The following is a 25,686-nucleotide window of genomic DNA, read 5'->3' on the forward strand; positions in this document are numbered from 1 at the left end:
GAGAGAAACAGAGTCCAGTGACTCTTCATCAGAACCTGAAGCTCAGTTCTTCACTTTCTTCAGTTCTGACATCGAGTCAAAAGCATTAACTCTGTTCCCCTCCCCACGGAAAGTGTGAATATTTTAGCTGGACTGGAGCTCCGAGGTTGGTGTGCGTTTTGGTGCTAAGAACATTTCTGCATCGATGTTAATGACCAAGACTTGGAGGCAACCAAGATTTGCAGATGGTGCTGAGCTTGGGAGGATTGTAGACTGCGAGGAGGGTGATGAGACGCTTCAAGGGACACAGGGAGGCTGGTGGGGGCTGGGCGGACATAGTGGCAGATGAAATTTAATGTTGGGCGGTGTGAAGTGATTCACGTTGGTAGGAAGAACAAAGAGAAAGTGAGAATGGCTCCAGGGAAGAGGGAGGGCTGGAGCAGTTCTCCTGGAAGAGAAGAAGGTTGAGAGAAGATGTGATCACTGTGCTTAACATCCCGAGAGGTCTGGATAGAGTCAAGTAAGACTGAGGCTGTTCTGAGTGGTGGAAAAAATAGGCAACCAGAGGACATTGATTTCAAGTGATTGGAACTAACAGAGATACAAGGGAAAACTCCTGTTTGCACAGTGAGTGGTGAGGTTCTGGAATGTTCTGCCGGACAGTGTGGTGGAGGCAGGCCCAGTTCAGTTATTCAAAAGGGAATTGAACCATTATTCAAAAGAGAAAAGATTTGCAGAGCAGCAGGCAGAAGGATGATCTGAGTTACTCCCAGAGACGGCCAGCACAGAAACGATGGGCCAAATGACCTCCCTCTCTGTGGTGCCACCACTCTTGGTTAGTTCTACAATCTCTGATCCGAGCTCATCGTATCCATGGGACCTAAATCAATCAAACCCATCACTGCTGTCCCCTTGAATAAGCTGCTACAATTGAATGATTTCAAACCCAAGATTGGATCATGGAGTTATTCCTTTTGAGGTTTAGCTCACCTGATATTTTTACCTTTACCTCCTGCACGAGAGGCAATTCCACTTGTGTGGGCCATTCAATCAGATTAGGCAGGTCAGTGAGGTGATGTGAAGAGTCAGTATTGTGTCAAGTCACGATTTCAATACTTGCATTTGTGTGCAGATGATAAGCATTGGTGCCTCAGCACAGGATTGTTCTCCCATTGAATTAGTGATGCTTAAACAGCATTTTGAAAAGAGCTCATTAGAGGCAATAAACAGAATTAATCTCCTTTGAGCACTTGGCAGCATTGCAGAGTTTGGAAATGAATGAGGGTAAATCTAACAATTGGTGCCAGCCAATGGCTCAGTGGGAATCAGTGCCTCAGCCAGAACCTCAAGCTCAGATTCCACGCCAGATACCTGAACACAAACCAAACCTCAAGAAGGAGTGCTACACTGTCACAGGGTCAGTGCTGAGGGAGTGCTACACTGTCAGAGAGTCAGTACAGAGGGAGTGCTGCACTGTTGGAGGGTCAGTGCTGAGGGAGTGCTGCACTGTCAGAGGGTCAGTAATGAGGGAGTGCTACACTGTCAAAGGGTCAGTACAGAGGGAGTGCCACACTGTCAGAGGGTCAGTGCTGAGGGAGTGCTACACTGTTGGAGGGTCAGTGCTGAGGGAGTGCTACACTGTTGGAGGGTCAGTGCTGAGGGAGTGCCGCACTATTAGAGGGTCAGTGCTAAGGGAGTACTGCACTGTCGGAGGGTCAGTACAGAGGGAGTGCTACACTGTCGGAGGGTCAGTACAGAGGGAGTGCCGCACTGTCAGAGGGTCAGTGCTGAGGGAGTGCTACACTGTCAGAGGGTCAGTGCTGAGGGAGTGCTACACTGTCAGAGGGTCAGTACAGAGGGAGTGCTACACTGTCGGAGGGTCAGTACAGAGGGAGTGCCGCACTGTCAGAGGGTCAGTGCTGAGGGAGTGCTACACTGTCAGAGGGTCAGTGCTGAGGGAGTGCTACACTGTCGGAGGGTCAGTACAGAGGGAGTGTCGCACTGTCAGAGGGTCAGTGCTGAGGGAGTGCTACACTGTCAGAGGGTCAGTGCTGAGGGAGTGCTACACTGTCAGAGGGTCAGTACAGAGGGAGTGCTACACTGTCAGAGGGTCAGTACAGAGGGAGTGCTACACTGTCAGAGGGTCAGTGCTGAGGGAGTGCTACACTGTCAGAGGGTCAGTACAGAGGGAGTGCTAAACTGTCAAAGGGTCAGTGCTGAGGGAGTGCTACACTGTCAGAGGGTCAGTACAGAGGGAGTGCTACACTGTCAGAGGGTCAGTACAGAGGGAGTGCTACACTGTCGGAGGGTCAGTGCTGCACTGTCAGAGGGTCAGTGCTGAGGGTGTGCTACACTGTCGGAGGATCAGTACAGAGGGAGTGCTGCACGGTTGGAGGGTCAGTGCTGAGGGAGTGTCGCACTGTCAGAGGGTCAGAACTGAGGGAGTGCTACACCGTCAGAGAACCAGTAGAGAGGGTGTGCTGCGCTGTCGGAAGATCAGTGCTGAGGGAGTGCCTCACTGTTAGAGGGTCGGTGCTGAGGGAGTGCTGCACTGTCGGAGGGTCAGTGCTGAGGGAGTGCCACACTGTCGGAGGGTCAGGGCTGAGGGAGTGCCGCACTGTCGAAGGGTCAGTGTTGTGGGGGTGCTACACTGTTGGAGGGTCAGTGCTGAGGGAACGCTGCACTGTTGGAGGGTCAGTGCTAAGGGAGTGCTGCACTGCCGGAGGGTCAGTGCTGAGGGAATGCCGAACTATCGGAGGGTTAGTGCTGAGGGAGTGCTGCACTACCGGAGGGTCAGTGCTGAGGGAGTGCCGCACTACCGGAGGGTCAGTGCTGAGGGAGTGCCACACTGTCGGAGGGTCACTGCTGAGGGACTGCTGTACTGTCGGAGGGTTAGTGCTGAGGGAGTGCCGCTCTGTCGGAGGGTCAGTGCTGAGGGAATGCCGAACTATGGGAGGGTCAGTGCTGAGGGAGTGCTACACTATCAGAGAGTCAGTGTTGTGGGAGTGCTACTCTGTTGGAGGGTCAGATTAGGTTAGATTACTTACAGTGTGGAAACAGGCCCTACGGCCCAACAAGTCCACACTGACCCGCCGAAGCGCAAACCACCCATACCCCTACATTTACGTCTTACCTAACACTGTGGGCAATTTAGCATGGCCAATTCACCTGACCTGCACATCTTTGGACTGTGGAAGGAAACCGGAGCACCCGGAGGAAACCCACGCAGACACGGGGAGAATGTATAAACTCCACACAGACAGTCGCCCGAGGCCGGAATTGAACCCAGGTCTCTAGCGCTGTGAGGCAGCAGTGCTAACCACTGTGCCACCATGCCGCCCAAAATAATGCTAACCACTGAGCCACTGTGCTGAGGGAATGCTGCACTGTTCGAGGGTCAGGGCTGAGGGAGTGCTACACTGTCAGAGGGTCAGTGGTGAGGGAGTGTCACACTGTCAGAGGGTCAGAACAGAGGGAGTGCTGCACTGTCGGAGGGTCAGTGCTGAGGGAGCGGGCACTGTCAGAGGGTCAGTGCTGAGGGAGTGCCGCACTGTCAGACGGTCAGTGCTGAGGGAGTGCCGCACTGTCAGAGGGTCAGGGCTGAGGGAGTGCTGCACTGTTGGTGGGTCAGGGCTGAGGATACAATGAGAATTTGCATTTCTCTCACACTGTGAACGAAGTGCAAATCCCCAAACAGCAGGAGGAGTAAGCCAGCAAAGGAGTACTTTGAATGATGAACAAATCTTGGTTCAAGAGTTGTGTTCTTAGAGCATCTTCGAAGAGGAGGGAGAGGCAGAGATGGTAGACATGAGAGTTTGAGGACCCCTGCCTGGTGGATCACCAACATGGGGTGTGGGGATGGGGGGGGTTACCATGTCAGGGTAAAGAGCCTTTGGGTTTGGGACTGAGATCCATGCGTTTGGCCATAATGATAACGGTAGGACAGACCAATTGCTGATCTCTCAGGCAATTGAGAGAGAGAAGCCAGGATTGTATTGGATGGTAGAGCAGACTTGATGGGCCAAATGGCCAAGTCCTGCTCCGATTTATTACATTCCTTAGAGACTGGAGCTGAGGATCGAGACTATCGAAAGGGGGGTGGCTGCCATTCAGGCAGTGTTTAACACCCAGGCACCTGATTCTTGGAAGTTTGGATCACAGGTAATCAGGGTGATTCTGAAGATGTTTCGCACACATGCCTCCATTGCTGAGATCTCTGAGTATAGGAGTTGGGGGACGTCATGCTGAGGTTGTGCAGGACATTGGTGAGGCCTCTTCTGGAATACTGTGCCAGTTCTAGTCGCCCTGTTACAGGAAGGATACGATTAAACTGGAGAGGGTTCAGTCAAACCTTACCAGGATGGTGCCAGGAATGGAGGGTTTGAGTTATAAAACATTGACAGGACGGGCTGGGGTATTTTTCACTGGAGCGTAGGAGGTTGAAGGGTGACCTTATAGAGGTTTATAAAATCGTGAGGCATAAAGATAAGTTGATTGGGAGGGTGGGGAATTTGAAGACAAGGGGGCATTCTTTTAAGGTGAGAGGAGAAAGATTTAAAAAAGACATGAGGGGCAGGTTGTTTTTACACAGACAAGTGGTGCGTGTGTGGAATGAACTTCCTGAGTAAGTGATGGATACGGGTGAAGTCAGAACATTTTAAAACAACATTTGGATTATGTACATGAACAGGAAAAGTTTGGAGGGATATGGGCCAGGCAGGTGGGACTGGTTTAGTTTGGGATTATGTTCAGCATGGACTGGTTGGACTGAAGGGTCTGTTTCTGAGCTGTATGACCCAAAACGAAGATCTTGAGGAGATCCCATTGCGCAAAGTGATCCCAAAAATTGGCATCTTGGGAGCTTTCTACCCTTCCTTATGGAGAAATGCATCCAAATCACGGGATGTCTTCACATTCTCTTTCCAAGTCTTTCAGCTGGACTTTTGTCACTGTCCCTTCATAACCACTGGGCTCTAACAGGGGCAGCGCTGAATTGAACACAACAATCCCTGGGAGCAGTCAGAGCATCCAGACGGTAACATTCCAGGAGAAACTTCCTCGAAATGAGGCGAAATAGGGACAGCAAATAAATGCCAAGATTAGCAATGATGCTGAAACTCCCAAGCACCAGTATTAGATGAGATTGAATGGTAAATGTATCATTTGTTCCACACGATGACATATTATGGGTTTGTCGGAAAAATAGTTAATTCAGCCTGATTACACGAGGAGACAGGTTCAGATCTGTCCTTTATTGATCTCCTGGATGCAGAATCAATCCCCTCTGAACTTGCTAAATAGGTCGATATTGCATGTCAGAAATTGACTGCTTCCATTTGAAGCTGTATCTCTCAATCAATGCATGACTTTACAGCAACTGGGACTGAGGCTGATCCAGATAATGGGGAAAGGAGAATATTGGCAGAGTGAGATGGATAGGAGTATCAGGATGAGTGTGTGTGCTGAGGGAGTGGGCACTGTCAGAGGGTCAGTGCTGAGGGAGTGGGCACTGTCAGAGGGTCAGTGCTGAGGGAGTGGGCACTGTCAGAGGGTCAGTGCTGAGGGAGCGGGCACTGTCAGAGGGTCAGTGCTGAGGGAGTGGGCACTGTCAGAGAGTCAATGCTGAGGGAGTGGGCACTGTCAGAGGGTCAGTGCTGAGGGAGCGGGCACTGTCAGAGAGACAGTGCTGAGGGAGTGGGCACTGTCAGAGGGTCAGTGCTGAGGGAGTGGGCACTGTCAGAGGGTCAGTGCTGAGGGAGTGGGCACTGTCAGAGAGACAGTGCTGAGGGAGTGGGCACTGTCAGAGGGTCAGTGCTGAGGGAGTGGGCACTGTCAGAGGGTCAGTGCTGAGGGAGTGGGCACTGTCAGAGGGTCAATGCTGAGGGAGTGCCGCACTGTCAGAGGGTCAGTGCTGAGGGAATGCCACACTGTTGGAGGGTCAGTGCTGAGGACGTGCCACACTGTTGGAGGGTCAGTGCTGAGGGAGTGCCACACTGTCAAAGGGTCAGCACTGAGGGAGGGCCCGCACTGTCGAGGGTTCAGTGCTGAGATAGCACTGTACTGTCAGAGGGTCAGTGCTGAGGACGTGCCACACTGTCAGAGGGTCAGTGCTGAGGGAGTGCCGCACTGTTGGAGGGTCAGTGCTGAGGGAGTGCCACACTGTGGGAGGGTCAGTGCTGAGGGAGTGCTACACTGTTGGAGGGTCAGTGCTGAGGGAGTCCCTCACTGTTGGAGGGTCAGTGCTGAGGGAGTGCCTCACTGTTGGAGGGTCAGTGCTGAGGGAGTGCCTCACTGTTGGAGGGTCAGTGCTGAGGGAGTGCCTCACTGTTGGAGGGTCAGTGCTGAGGGAGTGCCTCACTGTTGGAGGGTCAGTGCTGAGGGAGTGCCTCACTGTTGGAGGGTCAGTGCTGAGGGAGTGCCGCACTGTCGGGAGTGCTGTCTTTTGGATAAAGCATTAAATCATGCTCCCTGTGAGCAAGGTCAATTTTGCATAAATTATTTGAAGGAACAGGAGGGTAGTTCTGCCCGGTCTCTTGATAAAAATTGATCCTTCCAACTGCATCAAAAAAAAAATATTTATTGGCTGTCCATTTATTGCCTGTGGGATCTTGATGTGCTCCATTGGCGCCAAATTTTTCCATAAAAATGTTGGCTTTTACAGAACGTTTAAAGCTGTAATGTATTTTGGAATGTCTGAGACTGAAGGCCGCTATATATTTCTTACACGGTGCAGAGACCAACAATAGGGCTGATGCAGAGAGGATGTTCCACTCTCCAAGTACTCAACCAAATTTGCATAATTTGACAAATTCCCTGTTGATTCTTTATTCATAAACAAAAACGTTTCCATCGATCATCAGGTTCCCCTTTCAACCCCATTCTGAGGATGAACCTGCCCTCGGTATCTCACTTGGTCAGCACACTGACGTACTGAGACACAGGTACCTGGGAGAGTCACAGGTTCGGTCAGCAGCTGGTGCTGATCCAGTGCTCAAGGCGTGGAACTGGGTCTGAATGTTCCCGGGGTCTTTTATGTGATTCCGCCATGGGATGAAGGCAAGGCCAACAAGGCCATCCCTAATTCCCATCAGACTGAGCGCTTCCCACAGCCATTTCAGAGGGCGGTTCAGAATCACCCACATCGCAGTGGGCCTGGAGTCGCACGGAGGCCAGACCAGGCCAGGACAGCAGATTTCCTTCCCTGAAGGACACACGGGAGCCTGATACCATCAATGATGAGGTTTCCATTCCAGATGTTTCATTGGTTGAATTTAAATTACACCAGTCAGTGCGGTAGGATATTTTCCTAAAATCTGTTCACAGGATGTTGGTGTGACTGGCTGGTCCAACATTTATTACCCATTGCCATTGAGAAGGTGGTGGTGATACAATCACTAGATTTGCAATCTCTCAGCTCTTGGTACCGTCTTTGCATTTTCTCCAATGTTTCTATAGCCTGGAGATCAGAGCCATGCTCTGCACTAAGCATGCAGCCTAAAGTCCAACTATACTTCACCCAAACTTCAACCAAAGCTCAGCGACCTCCTGTGAAGAAGGGAGCAATTAAAAACTAGAGGAGACTAAAACATTGCTCAGATTTTAATTTGCTCCTGTGATCCCTCACCCTTAAGACAATTAACTTCAGCTTTTAAAAGCTTTAATTTTCCAAGTTGCTGACAGAGCAGAATAAAAGGGAGCCTCACCTCTGGTTTCTGTAACCTGGAAAGAGTCAGACACAGAGGGGTTTGGGGACAAACTGACTGATGGACACACTGATGCGTCGGCCATCTTTGTCACCAGCCGTATAATTGCCTAAGGAAGTGACACTTTAATTACTTGTGCAACCCTTTCAGTTACACTGACTGAGTGGCTATAATTGTATTTTAAATAAGTAATTTATATGCAAACTGTGTTTGAAACAGGCAGCTGGTATCAGAATAAAATCTACATAAAATACCCTCACCCGCCACTCAGTGGCTAATAGAAATTGGAGTGAAAGAGAGAGAGAGAGACAGACAGATGCAGACTTGGAGGTGGGGGGGGGGGGGGGGGCGGGGTAGAGAGAAATGGAGAGACAGAGAAAGAGAGACAAAGAGAGAATAGAGAAAGAGAATTAAAGTCGGGGGGAGACAGGAAGAAGAAAAGAAAGAAGTGGAGAGAGAGAGAGACAGAGAAAGAGAGGGACTGAAAGAGAGGGAGGACAGACAGAAAGAGAGAGAAAGGGACAGACAGATGGATAGAGATAAGTGGGGATGGAGAGAGAGAGAGATGGGTAGAGAGAGGTAGGGGACAGAAAGAGAGAGATGGGGACAGAGAAAGATGAGGGAGATGGAGAGAGGTGGGGGCAGAGAGGAGTACAGAGAAAGAAGGGGACAGAGAAATGGATAGAGAGAGATGGGGAACAGAGAGATGGAGGGACATGGAGAGGGGGACGGGGGTGTAGAGACACAGCTGGGTTGTGGGATGGGGGTGGTGACAGAGACAGAGAGAGACAAAAAGGGAAAGAGAGTCAAAGGAAGCTCTTTTTCCAGAGTCAACTCCATACAGAAATGAAGGCAATCTTTCAGCTCACAGATAACAACCGATTCAAATAAAAGCCAAAGTCCCTTTGGCATTGCTATAAATTCTTGAAAGAAAAACCAAATGGAACCAACACATCTTTTAATGCAGGCCACAAGGCGATGCAATTTACACATAAATTAATTTTCAAAAGCTGATACCTGTGTTATATGAAGCTTATTAATTTCAATTCGATTCCCTCAATGTGCCAGCAGATACTGGGGAACTTCATTAAAGATGCATTAGAGATGTATTTAGTAAAGGACCATCAAGTGTTGAAATGGCACTGCATTCAGAATCCAGCTGGTTATTTCTGCTTGTGTCTTACTGAATCGTGTAGATCAGAGTCTTTATCAGCTCAGGGCAGTCAAGGCAGTGACCAGTGTTGAACTGATTATAAGGAGACAAGGAGTTCTTGTGGAAAGCTTTGTCGGGGGAGAGAGGAGACAGACTGGATCATTAACCAGAGGCTCCTATTGGAATGGATTTCCCCATACCCAGAGAGGACTACAACCCTTCAGCCCATTGAACCCGTGCTAGTCAAACATAAACACCTAACTATTCTCATCCCAATTTCCTGTGCTTAACTCATGATCTTTGAATTGCAAGCATACAGATAAATACTTTGACAATCTGATGAAGGTTAGTGCCCGTACCAGCCTGGCTGGCAGAGATTCTCTTCCTGACTGAGGGCGTGACCTTATAGAGGTTTACAAAATAATGAGGGGCATGAATAGGGTGAATAGTCAAGGTCTTTTCCCCAGGGGTAGGGCGGTCCAAACCTAGAGGTTTAAGGTGGGAGGGGAAAGATTTAAAAAGGATCTAAGGGGTAACTTTTTCACGCAGAAGGTAGTGCGTGTGTGGAATGAGCTGCCAGAGGAAGTGGTGGCTGATACAATTACAGCATTTAAAAGGCACCTGGATGGGTATATGAATAGGAAGGGTTTGGAGGGATATGGGCCGGGTGCTGGCAAATGGGACTAGGTGAGATTGGGGTATCTGGTTGGCATGGACTGGTTGGACCAAAGGGTCTGTTCCCGTGCTGTATGATCAAAAGAGAACACTTTGCACCTTAACCGGAGCTCTGAAGGATGGTCACTGTTGTGCACAGGAAGATTCCACACGTAACAAATGAGGTGCCAGCCCAGGTAATCAGCTTCCAGTTGATTGGTAGGATGTGAGCACCAAGACAAAAACCAAATGACAGTGAGCTGACCTACAGTGTTACACTGCCATTATCGCACTTTCAAAAGGATTTCAAGATGTGGCTGGGAAATGGGGCTCAAGTAGGGTTTAGCTATTGTCTGTCAGACTGCTAGAGCAGGCTTGAGGGGCTGAATGGCCCTAACAACAACAGCAACTTGCATTTATATAGCACCATGAACATTCCAAAGCACTTCACAGCAGCATTGTTAAACAAAGCTCAACATCAAATCACATAAGGAGACCTTGGAGCTGCTGAGGTAAGTGTTCCAACAGTGGCCTAACCAATGTCCTGTATAGCCGCAACGTGACCTCCCAACTCCTGTACTCAATACTCTGACCAATAAAGGAAAGCATACCAAACGCCTTCTTCACTATCCTATCTACCTGCGACTCCATAGTGAGGGACAGGTGTCCTGTTATAGAGTCATAGAGATGCACAGCACGGAAACAGATCCTTTCGTCCACCTTGTCCTTGCCGAACAGATACCCTAAATTAACCAAGTCCCATTTGCCAGCATTTGCCCCATAGCCCTCCAAACCCTTCCTTTTAAATGTTGCAATGTACCAGCCTCCACCACTTCCTCTGGCAGCTCATTCCATACATGCATCACCTTCTGTGTGAAAAGGTTACCCCCTCAGGTGCTTTTTAAAGCTCTCCCCTCTCACCTTGTTATTGCTACCGCAGATGGTGAGATTCTGGTCATTGTGCTTTGGGACCACAAAGGTGCAGCTGGATCAGTCTCCTCTCCCATTGCAGCCACCTCCCTCCATCCAAACCTTTCCCACTCTCTGCCTCCAGCACCTCCTGACTTCTTTCTCATTAGTTTAAGCTGCTGCCTCACGATGATAGGAGAACATGAAAGGGAGCAGGGGAATGGGAACACTGAATGTATAGTGAATGCACCCAGCCACAGAGGTGATTGGCTGGCTCCAAGGGATAGGATGGAATGGATGGTCAGGAATTCTGAGAGTATATGGCTGTGTTCTCTCCGATAAAGTTCGTGGGCACAACATTCAGGGACACTTTCAGCATGAAGTTGAATAGAGCAGTCATCTGGTCAATAATGCATGAATGGAATAGAGTATCACATTCTCCATTTGTTTTAATATTTATAACCAACTTCTGTTTAGATGGTGAAGGCTGTCCACCATTTTTGAAAATTAATAGATGATTGGCCTGTTAATAATTCACTTCTTTAAATATAGAGGCGTTCACAAAGCCACAGTCCTTCACCCAAGTTATTAAGAGTAAGTATGCTCCCACTGCCCTTTCTCTTACTGGGATCTTACCATGCACTCACCAGCTGCTACACTGCACGACATGACTTCAGGAACCTGCTAGCCCATTGGCACATTTTGAGACTCCGAGACATTCTGTGCTTCTATATCACGTTAATCTTACAGCACCAAGTTCCTTGTTGGGGAGTTAGCACTGTCACAGGGTCAGTGCTGAGGGAGCACCGTACTGTCAGCTGGTTACTTTATAGTAACAGGGCACTTTGATCACATGTCCCAGATTAGGGCATCGTCACAAGTTGGATTCTCATGACCATTCTCAAGAGTGCAGCACTCCCTCAGCAGTGACCCTCTGACAGTGCAGCACTCCCTTAGCACTGACCCTCCGACAGTGCAGCACTCCCTCAGCGACTGACCCTCTGACAGTGTGACACTCACTCAGCACTGACCCTCCGACAGTGCGACACTCCCTCAGCACTGACCCTCTGACAGTGTGACACTCACTCAGCACTGACCCTCTGACAGTGTGACACTCACTCAGCACTGACCCTCCGACAGTGCGACACTCCCTCAGCACTGACCCTCTGACAATGCAGCACTCCCTCAGCACTGACCCTCTGACAGTGTGACACTCACTCAGCACTGACCCTCCGACAGTGCGACACTCCCTCAGCACTGACCCTCTGACAGTGTGACACTCACTCAGCACTGACCCTCCGACAGTGCGACACTCCCTCAGCACTGACCCTCCGACAGTGCAGCACTCCCTCAGCACTGACCCTCTGACAGTGTGACACTCACTCAGCACTGACCCTCCGACAGTGCGACACTCCCTCAGCACTGACCCTCTGACAGTGCAGCACTCCCTCAGCACTGACCCTCTGACAGTGCAGCACTCCCTCAGCACTGACCCTCTGACAGTGTGACACTCCCTTAGCACTGACCCTCCGACAGTGCGGCACTCCCTTAGCACTGACCCTCCGACAGTGCGGCACTCCCTTAGCACTGACCCTCCGACAGTGTGGCACTCCCTCAGTACTGACCCTCTGACAGTGTGACACTCCCTTAGCACTGATCCTTTAACAGTCGGCACTCCCTCAGCACTGACCCTCTGACAGTGTGACACTCCCTTAGCACTGACCCTCCGACAGTGTGGCACTCCCTTAGCACTGACCCTCCGACAGTGCGGCACTCCCTTAGCACTGACCCTCCGACAGTGCGGCACTCCCTTAGCACTGACCCTCCGACAGTGCGGCACTCCCTCAGTACTGACCTTCTGACAGTGTGGCACTCCCTCAGCACTGACTCTCTGACAATGTGGCACTCCCTTAGCACTGACCCTCCATCAGCTGGTGCTCCCTCAGTACTGACCCTCCGACAGTGCGGCGCTGCCTCACAGTCCCACAGTATTGACCCTCCAACAGTGTGATATTGCCTCAGTGCTGAGGGACTCCTGCACTATCGAGGGTGAGGGCGACATGCTGACTGCCTCCCAGGTGGTTGCAAAATATCCCATGGTGCTGTGTAGGAAAATGACATCGTGGCTCATCCTGTTGTCATGACGAATTAGTATTCCGGAACGAATACCACAAATTCAGATGAACGGCTGCAATTAATGTCCTGGATGTGGGGGCTTATTGTGCATACAATGGATGCTGAGGTTTATACATTAATGCAGAGACTACACATGGGGGGAACTGTGGGGGATCCAGAGGTCATGAAGGATGCTATATGAATGCAAGTCTCTCTCTGTCTTTTCATGCGAAGATAATGTGGAAATGTGGTCTGTCAGAAGTGAGTTGCTGATGGATTGTCCCTAATGCCTCATGCATTAGTACACGGACTGTTCAATAGTAATCATCTCACTTACAGCAGAGGTGGCTGACAACTGAACAATCCCAAACTACCCAAAGGAGGTTAGACAAGACGCGGAGAGATGAAGGAATTGAGACCAAATGGACCGGTCTTCAGTTCAAGTTGAGCCAGCTTGCCAGTCAATGCCAGGCAGCAACTTTGGATCAGAAAAGTGCTTTACACAAGCAAATTGCAATCCTGTGTTAATCGTTAAAGAACACACCTGGGATCCCACATGCTTACAGTGTCCCTGCCAGTGGACTTGCAATCGGTGAGCTGTCCAAACGGCTTCTCTCTGCCTTGCTTCTCGAGAAAACACCACGTGGGCTCAGGCATTGACCTCAGACAGATCGAGACAGGCCTCAACATTCCAACTCTCGCCTGTTCAGCTACAGCCACCATCTCAACTCCCCGTCCTGCCCGCACAGGGTGACTCGGTGACAGGATACCGGCCTCTGTGGAGTGGTTTCAGCCTCCGCCTGCCTGTGCTCCTCTGTGCCTGTATTCTGCCTGAATGCACAGTTGAAGCAGTTTCAACGGACACTTCCAACAGACGAACTGGATGAATATTTAACAGTGACGAGGTTGCAGTGCGACAGGGTGTGTGGCTGGCATGGGAAACAGTGGGCTGAATGACATCTTTCTGCATTGGAAGCTATAGGAAATGTTTCCACTGGTATAAACAGAGAGGTGTTGTTGACTTGGTCTGAGTTGTGCCTAGACACAGGCTAAATACATACAGGGAACAGGACCCAGGGAGCTGCTGACCCTGAAACTCTCACTCCAGTTGTGCTGTGGATATTGAAGCAGCATCCACACAGCTGGCTGCAATGCCAATCATTTCCGACACACCCCCCCCACCCCCAACCCACCCCTCCTCCTCCTCCCTCTTCTCAAACCCCTGTCTCAGGCAACATTCCACATTCCAATCAGCCTCTGATACTGCCCCCATCATGTGCCAGGTTGAGGCAATGCGGGGTGACTAGCTGCTTGACCATGGGCAAGCATCACTCAGGAGTTCTGAACGCTCCCCCATCCCCGAGTGCACGGTGGAAATTCCCACGTTCTCCTCACAATGGGGACGCTGCTGAGGACCAACTGCAAATTTCCAAACTGAGATTGTTGGATTTCTGCTGAGGGGAGCCAAGGGTTACAGAGATAAGGCGGATTGAGGATAGGGAGATATATCTCTGAAACAACCTGTCACAGCACGCCTCTGGATCAGGTGGGACTTGAAGCTGGATCTCCAGGCTCTGAGGCAGGGACACTACCGCTACTCCCACAAGAACCTTCATCACCAGCCAAACAGCCTCCAGCTGTTCCCAAACTCCGCCCATCAAATGCTTTGCATGGGGTTAGCTTCTGCATTTGGGGTCGTGTCAGGGGTAGACTGGAGAGAAAGGGGGGAGACCCTGGAGGACCTCACCCCCACCTACCAACCCGAAATCTTCGCACAAAACGCTCAAGCCAATTTGCGTCCCTTAGAGAGAAAAAGAGAACACTTTGTGATGCCTCTCATAGTCAAACAGCTAGTCACCATATACTGCCTCAACCTGGTACATGAAGAATCAGCACAGACTATGGATTGATCCCTCGGCTCTGTATCATTCCGGAATGTTCCACCAGTGAAGGAATGATATGTCTTTCACTCTGCTTAAAGCAGCCCACCCTTGAGAACATCCACAGTGAAGTGTAATTTCTGTACTGTTACCAATCTCTGCCACACCCCGGGGAATATTAATCTCTCTCTAAAGAGCAAAATGGAAACACAATAGTGATGGACTGAGCCTTATGTAATTAGCCTTTGAATAATGACATAGCAGAGGGATTACTCTTGATGTTAAGTGCGCTGGGACAGGGTGGGCAAGTGTGCATGAGCTGCGTCCCCCTCTCTCTCTCCATGAAATGTGCTTCTTGCCTGCGCTCAGTAAATACGCTTTCAATTTGCACCGAGCTGCTGTCACTTCCAATTTAGCTTGCTCGCTACAAAAGGTTGAACATAGGCATCACGGAGTGTTCCTGGAACTCTCAGAGCAACACAGAGGCAAATTGTCAGCTCTTACACACACAGCTGTAATCACGATGTGCCATCTCCTGGGAAAATGCCAACTGATCAGTCGCTGGTCCCTTGGGAGATGCAGACAATGGAATGCTGGCCGCATTCACGATAGCAGGAGAAGCTCTGGCCTTGCTTTTTCAAACACTGAAGCTGATGAGCAATAACTGTACCAAACGTTCATATTTTTACCTTCCATTCCGGCCCATCTCCCAGGATAATTCAAGGAAGGACAAAGGACTAGGACTCAAAAGGACCCATTTAAACACGCCTGTCCCTCCAGCAGTAGAATGATGCTTTGTACGCAGGCATAGCATCACAGTGATAATGTTACTTTAAATTAGTCCTAGGATCCAGACAGGACTTTAAATCACACTACAGCAGATGGGACAAGCAAATTGACTTAATGAACAAATCTGGAATCAAATGCTCATCTGATTCAGACAATGACTGCATTGCTGTAAAGATCCATCTGGTTCACTAATGCCCTCCCAGGCGTGAAATCTGCCATCCTTACCCACTCTGTCAAAACTGTCCATACCCATAGTGCGAGACTCCGTGTCCCTACAGCTCACAGACTGCAGAGGTTTAAGAAGGCAGCTCACTACCACCTTCTCAAAGACAACTATGGACAGGCAATAAATGCTGGCCCAGTCAGCGATGCCCACATCCCCCAGGAACAATAACATGGAATATACCATAACAACATGTCCTTAAAAAATACCACATCCCCCTGTGTACTCCCAGTGAGGCTACAAAGCAATGAATAGGAATGGGTACATGCCAGACAACAATATCAGGGAGAGTGGTAAATAGAAACTTGGGCAACTGAGTGCCGAGGACTTGGAGTAAGGATTGGATTGGGAGTGAGAGTATGGACTGGCCGTTGGGAGTGAGGATGGGGGATTGGGAGTGAGGATGGGGATTGGGAGAGAGGATGGGGGTTGGGAGAGAGGATGGGGGTTGAGAGTGAGGATGGAGATTGGGAGTGAGGATGGGGGTTGGGAGAGAAGATGGGGGTTGGGAGAGAAGATGGGGGTTGGGAGAGAAGATGGGGATTGGGAGTGAGGATGGGGGTTGGGAGTGAGGATGGGGATTGGGAGTGAGGATGGGGGTTGGGAGAGAAGATGGGGGTTGGGAGAGAGGATGGGGGTTGGGAGAGAGGATGGGGGTTGGGAGTGAGGATGGGGATTGGGAGAGAGGATGGGGGTTGGGAGAGAAGATGGGGGTTGGGAGTGAAGATGGGGGTTGGGAGTGAAGATGGGGGCTGGGAGTGAGGATGGGGGTTGGGAGAGAGGATAGGGGTTGGGAGAGAGGATAGGGGTTGGGAGAGAGGATAGGGGTTGGGAGAGAGGATGGGGTTTGGGAGTGAGGGTGGGGATTGGGAGTGACGATGGGTTTTGGGAGTGACGATGGGTTTTGGGAGTGAGGATGGGTGTTGAGAGTGACGGTCGGAATTGTGAGTGAGTATGGGGGTTGGGAGTCAGGATAAAAATTGGGTGCAAGAATGGGGAAATAGGTCCACCCCTTCACCCCACACCCCCCAAACCTCCAATACCCAGCTGCTGAGCTCTCTTCTGGCTGAAAACAACAAATGCTGGAGATCACAGTGACTCAGGCAGCATCCATGGAGAGAGAACAAGCTAACGTTTCGAGTCCCAATGTCTCTTCTGCAGAGGGATTGCAGCAAAGCCCCTGAGCTGGAGACCCTCTAATTGGACAACCAGGTCAGACAGATCCTGAGCTGATGGAGCACATGTCTAGGAGGGTCTGCAGAATAACACTTACTTCAGTGAGAGGGAGTAGTCGTTCTTGGTAGTCTCGCTGTTCCGGACCAGGTAACTGGCTTCCTTACACAAACGTAAGAGATTCTCCGCATCTGTCCGGCTGATTGCTCCGTGATACCAGCTGCAGGGCGAGTTTAAACAGAGAGAAAGATGTATTTGTTTCACTTGCAATCTGTCTCAGTGACTGACAGACACCTCATGGCCATATGTTCCAGCAGCTCCCCACTCCACTGGGGTGACACCTACAACATGATAAACACACACACAGTCACACAGACACAAACACACAGTCACACAGACACACACAGAGTCACAGACACATACAGTCACACAGACACAAACACACAGTCACACACAGAGTCACAGACACATACAGTAACACAGACACAAACACACACACAGAGTGATACAGACACACAGTCACACTCACACGCACATGCACAAACACACAGACACACACACACACACACACACACACACACACACACACACACACACACACACACACACACACACCTTCTTATCAAAGCTACAGCCTGACCAGCTCCCTCCACACCAGCCCGAGCAATCTTTGAGAGTTTGATGGGCGATGATGGAATGAGCGAATACTCACGTTTGGCTCCCAAGAGGCAGGTTTGGCTCCACTCTCTCCCCCAGCGCTCCACTAAATTCCAGGCTTTGGTGTTTTAGAGATTTGAAGTTGGATCCCGAAAGCCTGTTCTGGTGCCGGACTTTCTCTTCCTTGGGTGGCGACGGCCAATTCTTGTCGATGCCATCGAACTGAACTGAGAGGCGGAAACACAAAGAGCTTACTCCACTAATCAAACAGTTGGACAGGCAACAGTCCAACTGAAGAAAACAACAGAGGGGGAAACACACAAAAATATAAACCCTCCTCTGTCTTTGACCTTCAAAGATGCCTGATGTCCCCTGATAGAAGATCAATGGATCCTGCTCCATATCAGCTGCTGTCAAACTGTGGAAAACTTCACTAATCCTGTCCCTGCTCACTACTGACACTTTCTCTGTTTTACACACACACACACATGCTGGGAGACCGATCGCAGTGTCCTCCAGGGCTTCTCCAACTTTGGGGTCAATCAATCCAGCAGAGGTCAAAGGTCAGAGTTGGGATCATTCTGTGGTGTCAGTGTGCCTGACAGAGCTGGCGTGAAGTCATGTGGTGCAGAGATTCAAACTTGCAATGAGTGTTGCATCTTTAACGACCTCAGACACTTACAAGAACACAATCAGAGACTGGAGATAGAATCATAGAATCTCTATGTTGTGGAAGCAGGACATTCAGCCCATCGAGTCCACACCAAACCTCCAAACAGCATCCCACCCAGACCCATCCCCCCACCCTATCCCGGTAACCTTGCAATTTCCACGGCCAATCCACCTGACCTGCACATCTTTGGACTGTGGGAGGAAACCCACGCAGACACAGGGGAGAAGGTGCAAACTCCACACAGAAGCTGCCAGAGGCCGGAATCAAACCTGGGTTCCTGACATTGTGAAATGTTGTGCCCAAACTTTTGGTTAATAGAGGTAGGTTTGTGGGGGTGGGGTGCTAGCTGGAGAGACAGCCTGATGTAGGAAGGGATGTCTTCGGGCCCAGGCAGCTGAAGGCACAGCCACCCACAACAGACCATAGGCAAGGGCTTCAAACTCTTGGAATGGAGAGGTCTGACGAGGATTACACTCATGGCAGGGGCCAGTCCCTGGAGAGTTCTGAACGTGTGGACAGGAATTTTGGTTCATTCTGAGGAGTTGAGCATCTGGTGCTGATGTTTACTGGAGCCTCAGCTCCCTGTGGTGACTGACACGTGGGCAGGAAGAGTGAACTCAAAGGTTCTGCAGAGTCTGCGGAGCAGGGGTTGGGAAGCTGTGGTGGTACCCTCCACCTCCACCCCCCCACTCCCCACCCTCACCTGAACACAGCTCCCAGCTGGTCACCCAACCTTCACCAAACTAGGCCCCAAATCCCACCCGGTGTTCACTACGACAAACTGTTAAAAAAAAGGATTAAGGACATATGTGTGGCCACTTTTGCAATACTGCATGCAGTTCTAATCTCCTTGCTGTAGGAAGGATGGTGTGAAACATGAAAGGGTTCAGAAAAGATTTAGAAGGACATTGCCAGGGTTGGAGGGTTTGAACTATAGGGAGAGGCTGAATAGGCTGCGGCTGTTTTCACTGGAGGGTTGGAGGCTGAGGGGTGACCTTATAGAGGGGCATGGATAGAGTAAATAGTCAAGGTCTTTTCCCTAGGGTAGGGGAGACCAAAACTAGAGGGTATAGGTTCAAGGTGAGAGGGGAAAAATTTAAAAGGGACCTAAGGGCAACTTTCTCACACAGAGGGTGATGTGTGTATGGAATGAGCTGCCAGAGGAAGTGCTGGAGGCTGGTACAATTACAATATTCAAATGGTGCCTGGATGGATATATGAACAGGAAGGGTTTAGAGGGATAGGGGTCAAGTCCTGGCAAGTGGGACTAGATTAGGTTAGAATATCTGGTCGGCATGGATGAGATGGACTGAACAGTCTGTTTCCGTGCTGTATGACGCTCTGACTCTATAACAGTGGATGCTGTAAATCAGAAACAAAAACAGAAATTGCTGGAAAATCTCAGCAGGTCTTGCAGCATCTGTGGAGAGAAATCAGAGTTAACGTTTCAGGTCCAGTGACCCTTCAGAAACTGCTGAAAACTACTTCACCAAAACCATAAGGAAGTTGAAACGGTTGGGGAGATAGGGATGCAAATTGGAGTTCAGTTAAAAGACAAGCAGAAGTCTTATTGAACAGCACGACAGGCCTGAGGGGCTGAACGGCCAACACCTACCCCTATTCCCATTCTGTACTGAAAAGATTAGATTCCTGCTTTTGTGCTTTCAGTCCTGCCTAGCAAATGTGTCCTTATCTTTAATGAATGAAATTGCAGCCACGTAACAGGATCTTGGCATTGTCCATTCCTTGAGAAACGGGGTTAATGTTATTGCTGATCACAGGGCAGTGTTGGCAGTGGTTCAGATCCGGCCCCTTCCCCAGGCACGCCTGGATTCCGATGCAGGACCACGAGATAGTTTTGGGATCTGCTTGTGCAGACAGATTGGAGTTTAAAGTCGAGAGTGTGGAGCTGGAAATGCACAGCAGGTCAGAGGCAGCATCCGAAGAGCAGAGCTCTGGTCTCCAGCATCTGCAGCCCTCACTTTCCCCTTCAGATTGGAGTTGAAGTCCCCTAACCTCAAAATGCCAGTCACATTGCGAATAATCCTGAGCTGTCCTTGTGTGCTGCTCTCTGTCTCGGTTTCTAACCTCCTCCAGCCCTGTGCAGAATCTCAGTGCTTCTCTGACTCTGGCCTGCTCTATATCTTGCTATCCATCCATTATCATGACTAGTAACTATGCTCCGTGCTCTGGAACTCCCTCTCTCCACCCTGCTCTCATCCTTTAAGACACGCTCCTGTCTATCTGACATGCCTGATGGGTAATTCCTGTCTTGTTATTCTCTTCTGAACATCCCGAGACCTTTTAGTGCTGTGCAGACGGAGCGAACTCAACATCTTGACATTTTGCACTCTGACCCTCCCCTTAGTGAGAGTCTGCCCACTGTCCTGTGTGCCTCAGAAACCTGGAAGCTCAGTGGCTTTTGAAATCCGGTTGTCTGCTTAAAATCTGACCAAGAGTCTCTTGCTGCAGGTTGTAATCATTCCCTCCAGGGAATCTGCTGTCATGGTGTGTCACTCTGGTCTGTCCTGTGCCATCCTCACACATTCTCTGTAACTCATCTACAACCACTCAGTGACATCCTCCAGCCAGCTACTTAATCTGTCATCCACTTTCCCTTTAAGAGAGATCTCTGCAACTGAACCACTCATTGAAATACTGAGATTTTCTTTCTTGGATGTCACTGTATTGGAGTTCTTTTTTTAGCTCTTGCAATATTAAGCCCCTCTTCGTTTGTCTTATGGTCTGTAAATGGAATATCCATTCACAGGTCTTAATTTATTTTCGGTGTTTCTGAGTCTGGCAATAGATGGGATCTCTCAGAATTGGAGGGAGAATGAGAGCTGGAGAGGCTGAGAGAGTGAATTGCAGAAATTGGAACCTGGAGAGGCTGACATCCAGAAGTAGTGAAAGTTAATTGCAGATGTTGGAAATCTGAAATCATGTGAGTGTGAGAGTAAGGGAGACGCAGAGCAGGACAGAGTCAGAGGAGCACAGAGATCTCAGAGAGCATTGGCAGAGGTGAGAGAGAGAGGGGGATGGCGTATGAGAATTATGATTGGGCTCCTTTAGTAATTGAGACCATGGAAGGTGTGCCCCAAACCTATGATGCTAGGGTGAAGTGCCCAATCGTGTCAGACCTGACTAAGGAGTTGATTCCAAACTTTTGCAATCCCTATCTTGTCAGAGGCATAGTTACTGGGTGAGTCCTGGAGGTGCTCCCACAACAGCTGGAATTTAAAATATGCTGCACTCAAGATAAATTGGCTTCAACATGTCAGAACAATTGACATGTAATAAAAACACAGCTTCAGAGATATGTCAACCCATTCATTGAGCGTCCCTCAATCAGACAGCAACCTCTAACTACATCAGATCAGTTGTCAGGGAAGGAAATTAAATTCCAGGAGATTACTGCTCTGTTCCTGACATTCCTGGGTTCCCCATTCAAATTTATTTTGATTTCTCATGGGCATCACTGGCTGAGTCACCATTTATTATCCGTCCCTAGTTGCCCCTGGAGAAGGTGTGTGGTGAGCTGCCTTCTTGAACTGCTGCAGTCCATGTGCTGTAGGTAGACCCACAATGCCCTTAAGGAGGGAATTCCAAGATATCGACCCAGCAACAGTGAAAGAATGGTGATAAATTTCCGAATCAGGATGGTGTGTGGCTTGGAGGGGAACTTGCTGGGGGGGGGGGGGGGGGGGGGGGGGGGCGGGGGGCGGGCGCGGTGGTGGTGCTTCCATATATCTGCTGCCCTTGTCCTTACAGATGGAAGTCGTCGTGGGTTTGAAAGGTGCTGTCTGAGGATCTCTGGTGAATTTCTGTAGTGCATCTCATAGATCGTACACACTGCTGCTACTGAGCGTCTGTGGTGGAGGGAGGGGACGTCTGTACAATTCTGTTTGTTGGGAGTGCAGAACATTCCGTTGATGCAAGGATGTGTTCACAGTTTGTGAGGTGTGCCCCCATAACCCTGCCTGTAGGGTCCAGCGTCATGTCTACCTGTAGGTATCTCAATTTTCACATACTCACGGAACATTCTGTCAGGACCCCCCCCAAATACTGCCTTGCTGAAAGACTCAAACAGCTTCAACCAGTTTTCAGGCAATTCCTGATGATCCAAATATTCCTACCTTTCCCTCGATTGTACCTCAGTGATTGCAGTATCAAACTGTCAGGATAGGCCACACGATGCCAGAGCAGAAGAGGGCCATTCATCCCATTTAGTCTGCTCTATCTCGGCTGATCTGATAAGCCTCAAATCCACTTTTCTGCCCTTTCCCCAGAACCCTTGATTAATCATCCTCTCTCAACCTTGAATATACTTAACAATCCAGCCTCTCAAGCCCTCTGTGGTAAATAATTCCACAGATTCACTACCCCCTGAGCAATGAAACACTTCATCTCTGAGCTCAACCCTTACTCTGAGATTTTTAAAATTTTATTCACAGAAGAGGGTGTCTCTGGCCAGGCCTGTATTTATTGCCCAGCCCTAGTTTCCCAGAGGGCAGTTCAGAGTCAACCACATTGCTGTGGGTCTGGAGTCACATGTAGGTCTGACCAGGTAAGGCTGGCAGATTTCATTCCCGAAAGTGAACCAGTTGGGCTTTTCCGACAATGGATTCATGATCATCAGAAGATTCTTTATTCCAGGCGTTTATTGAATTCACACTCCACCATCTGCTACGGCAGGATTCAAACCCAAGTCCCCAGAACATTACCTGTGTCTCTGGATTTACAGGCCATTGATAATACCACTAGGCCGTTGCCTCCCCTTCGTCTCTCTCACGAAAGTAAACAACGTTTCCTACCAACCTTATTAAGATTCCTAATAACTCTATATATTTAAATAAGATTGCCTCCCACCCTTCTAACCTCCAGTGAGTAAGGGCCAACCTACTCAACCTGTCCTCAGAAGACAGTGCCTCCATTGCTGGAATAAGCTGAGTGAACCTTCTCTGGACAGTCTGCAATGCCAGTGTATCTTTCCTCAGATAAGGGACCCAGAACCGCTCACAGTATTCCAGTTGTGGTCTGACTAATGCCTTGATTAGTTTTGAAAAGATTCCTGCATTCTCCTACCTTGAACTCCCTCCTGAGACAACTTCCACTCTTTTGGACAGATGGCATGAGGGAAAAGGGAAAAAGAAAAATCACACCCCAATCTTACAGGAGTGAAATTACAAAGTGATCCCGTGCACGATGAGTGGCAGGCGAGAGAATCTGAGAGTCACAGATTTCTGACTATCAAAGGCCATTTGGGCTAAAGGTGTGGGAGTTTGGTCAGAGTTCTGCCCCGATCTGATTTATGATGTGGAGTAGCCAGTGTTGGACTGGGGTGGACAAAGTTAAAAATCACACAATGCCAGGCTATAGTCCAACAGGTTTATTTGGAAACACTAGCTTTTGGAACGCTTCTCCTGATGAACCACCTGATGAAGGGGCAGCACTCCGAAAGCTAGTGCTTCCAAATAAACCTGTTGGACTATCACCTGGTGTTGTGTGATTTTTAACGATCTTATTTAACAGCATAACAAATTTGAGGGGCTGAACAGCATGCTCCTATTTCTATGGAAGATCCTCGTTGAAGCCAGTCTGAATACCTACCTCCTAGGCTTGATGCAAAACGGAGTGTCCTGCCTGTGGGAAATGAACCCCAGGATCCCTCAAATCACTAGGGAGGGGGTAAGACAGAATGGCCTCCTGAGCGAGCTGGTGTTATTCACTCATGGGATGTGGCCAAACCAGCATCTATTACCCATCTCTGATTTCCCAGAGGGCAGTTAAGAGGCAACCACATTGCTGTGGGTCTGGAGTCACATTTGAAGATTGACACTGTCTTCCTTAGTCCAGGGGTTTTGTGGAAGGAGGGGATGTATTTGTCGTTTCTCTGGAGTGTATGTTCATACAGTCGTGGAGTTATAGATATGTACAGCACGGAAATAGACCCTTCAGTCCAATTCATCCATACTGACCAGATATCCTAAATTAATCTAGTCCCACTTGCCAGCATTTACCCCCATCCCTCTAAACCCTTCCTATTCATATACCCAACCAGTTGCCTTTTAATTGTACCAGCCTCCACCACTTCCTCTGGCAGCTTATTCCATACATGTCCCATCCTCTGCATGAAAAAGTTGCCCCTTAGTTCCTTTTTATATCTTTCCCTTTCACCCTAAACCTATGCCCTCTAGTTCTGAACCCCCCCCATCCCAGGGAAAAGATGTCTATTTACCCTATCCATGCCCCTCATGATTTTATAAACCTCATGTGTGTGTACAAACGAGTGTGTGCATGGGGTCACCCCACCTGCTGGTTGTCTGGATGTGAAGGCGGGTGTGAGCATGAGGGTGTGTCGAGGTGTGTGTGTGCCTCCAGGTGCACGTGCGTACAATTGTGCATTTATGCACAGGAGCACGTGTGTGTGTGCATAGTGCATGTGACAGAGTGAACAGGAGTGAACATGATTGTGTAAGCAGTGTGTGTAGATGGTGTGTAAGCAGGTGTGAGTGTGCGAGAGCAGCCTGAGTGTGTGCTTATTTTCCACACGATACTATGAAGCTGCCTGTCCCTGACTCGCGGTTATTGAACCCTTCTGGTTAATGAGTTTCTTTCACATAGCTCAGATAAGAGAGAGAAAGAATTGTCAGGGCCCTTTGTGTTGAATCAGACTAACACAGATTGAATGAGAACTGTGCAGAGTGGTATCATTAACCTGCAGGTCAGAAAAACACTTCCCGCCAGAGAACTGAGACCTTCAGGAAATCACGACCAGCTTCTTTGCCAGATTAGGGAGGAGATTGGATTCGTTCAGAATGCTGCACCTCACTAACGCTCTGTTTCCGAGGGGTGGCTGGACTGACCCCCCAGTTTGATATAAAATCCTCCTCTCTGATCACCAAGGTCAGGAACATGAACTGAAGAGCCCTGCTGTTTCCTCAAACACTCCCAGGACAGGGACAACACAGGGTTAGACAGAGAGTAAAGCTCCCACTTCACCATCCCCATCAAACGCTCCCAGGATAGGGACAGCATGGGGTTAGATACTGGTAATGCTCCCTCTACAATATCCTCATCAAACACTCCCAGGTCTGGGACAGCACCAAAATTGGAATTTCTCTGGCAGGTTGATCACTTCTGATGTGAAGGACATTGCGCAAGATCCGTGACGCCAATAGAAAGAGCAGATCATCTGATCAGAATTCATTTGATGTGCATCTTTTGAATAAATCCCAATGGGAAACTTTTGTCTCAGATTGCAAAAGGACGTTTGGGAAGGTCACTGAGGACTGGGAAGGTCCCTGCAGTGCTGGAAGGGCACTCGGAGGTGGGAGGTGAGGTGCCAATGTCTACGGGCTCCTCACTGGGATACAAAGCTCTGCCTGGAGATCATTCACAAAGCTGTGGCTCAGTTAGTGACTTGCCCTAAAACAGATTACCTGGTCACTAGCCCATCATCATTTGTGGGATCTTGCTGTGTTCAACTCGGTCGCTGCCTTACAACAGCAACAGCATTCCATCAGTAACTTCACCGGCTGTAAACCGCAGAAATGATACAGCTCCAAAGGGCGCCATTCGGTCCATCTTGTCCATGCCAACCCTATAGACACTCAGCTGTCCTTTCTAATCCCATCTTCCTGCACACAGCCCATAGCCCTTCAGTTTACTGTACTTAAAGTGCAGATCCAGAAAGAGTTTAGGGTCTCTGTCTCCACCACTAACTCAGGCTGGAATGTTGTGGGTTTGTGTGCAGACCTAGTTAAATAGAACCTTTG

At 49.5% G+C, this 25,686-nt stretch overlaps 1 protein-coding gene across 4 annotated transcripts in view; it reads right to left on the minus strand.

Annotated features, from left to right (window-relative positions):
• The window catches only part of LOC140458408 (SH2 domain-containing adapter protein F-like), a 384,537-nt gene that overhangs the window by 191,995 nt on the left and 166,856 nt on the right, over positions 1-25,686 (minus strand). For all 4 annotated transcript variants that reach the window (XM_072552914.1, XM_072552913.1, XM_072552915.1 and 1 more), the window contains 2 exons: positions 17,291-17,462; positions 16,679-16,798 (listed from right to left, as the gene is read on the minus strand). In XM_072552914.1, coding sequence (XP_072409015.1) covers positions 16,679-16,798; positions 17,291-17,462 — 292 coding nt within the window. The remainder of the gene's footprint in view (positions 1-16,678; positions 16,799-17,290; positions 17,463-25,686) is intronic.

The sequence above is a fragment of the Chiloscyllium punctatum genome, chromosome 33 (assembly GCF_047496795.1).
Source record: "Chiloscyllium punctatum isolate Juve2018m chromosome 33, sChiPun1.3, whole genome shotgun sequence".
Classification (NCBI taxonomy): domain Eukaryota; kingdom Metazoa; phylum Chordata; class Chondrichthyes; order Orectolobiformes; family Hemiscylliidae; genus Chiloscyllium; species Chiloscyllium punctatum.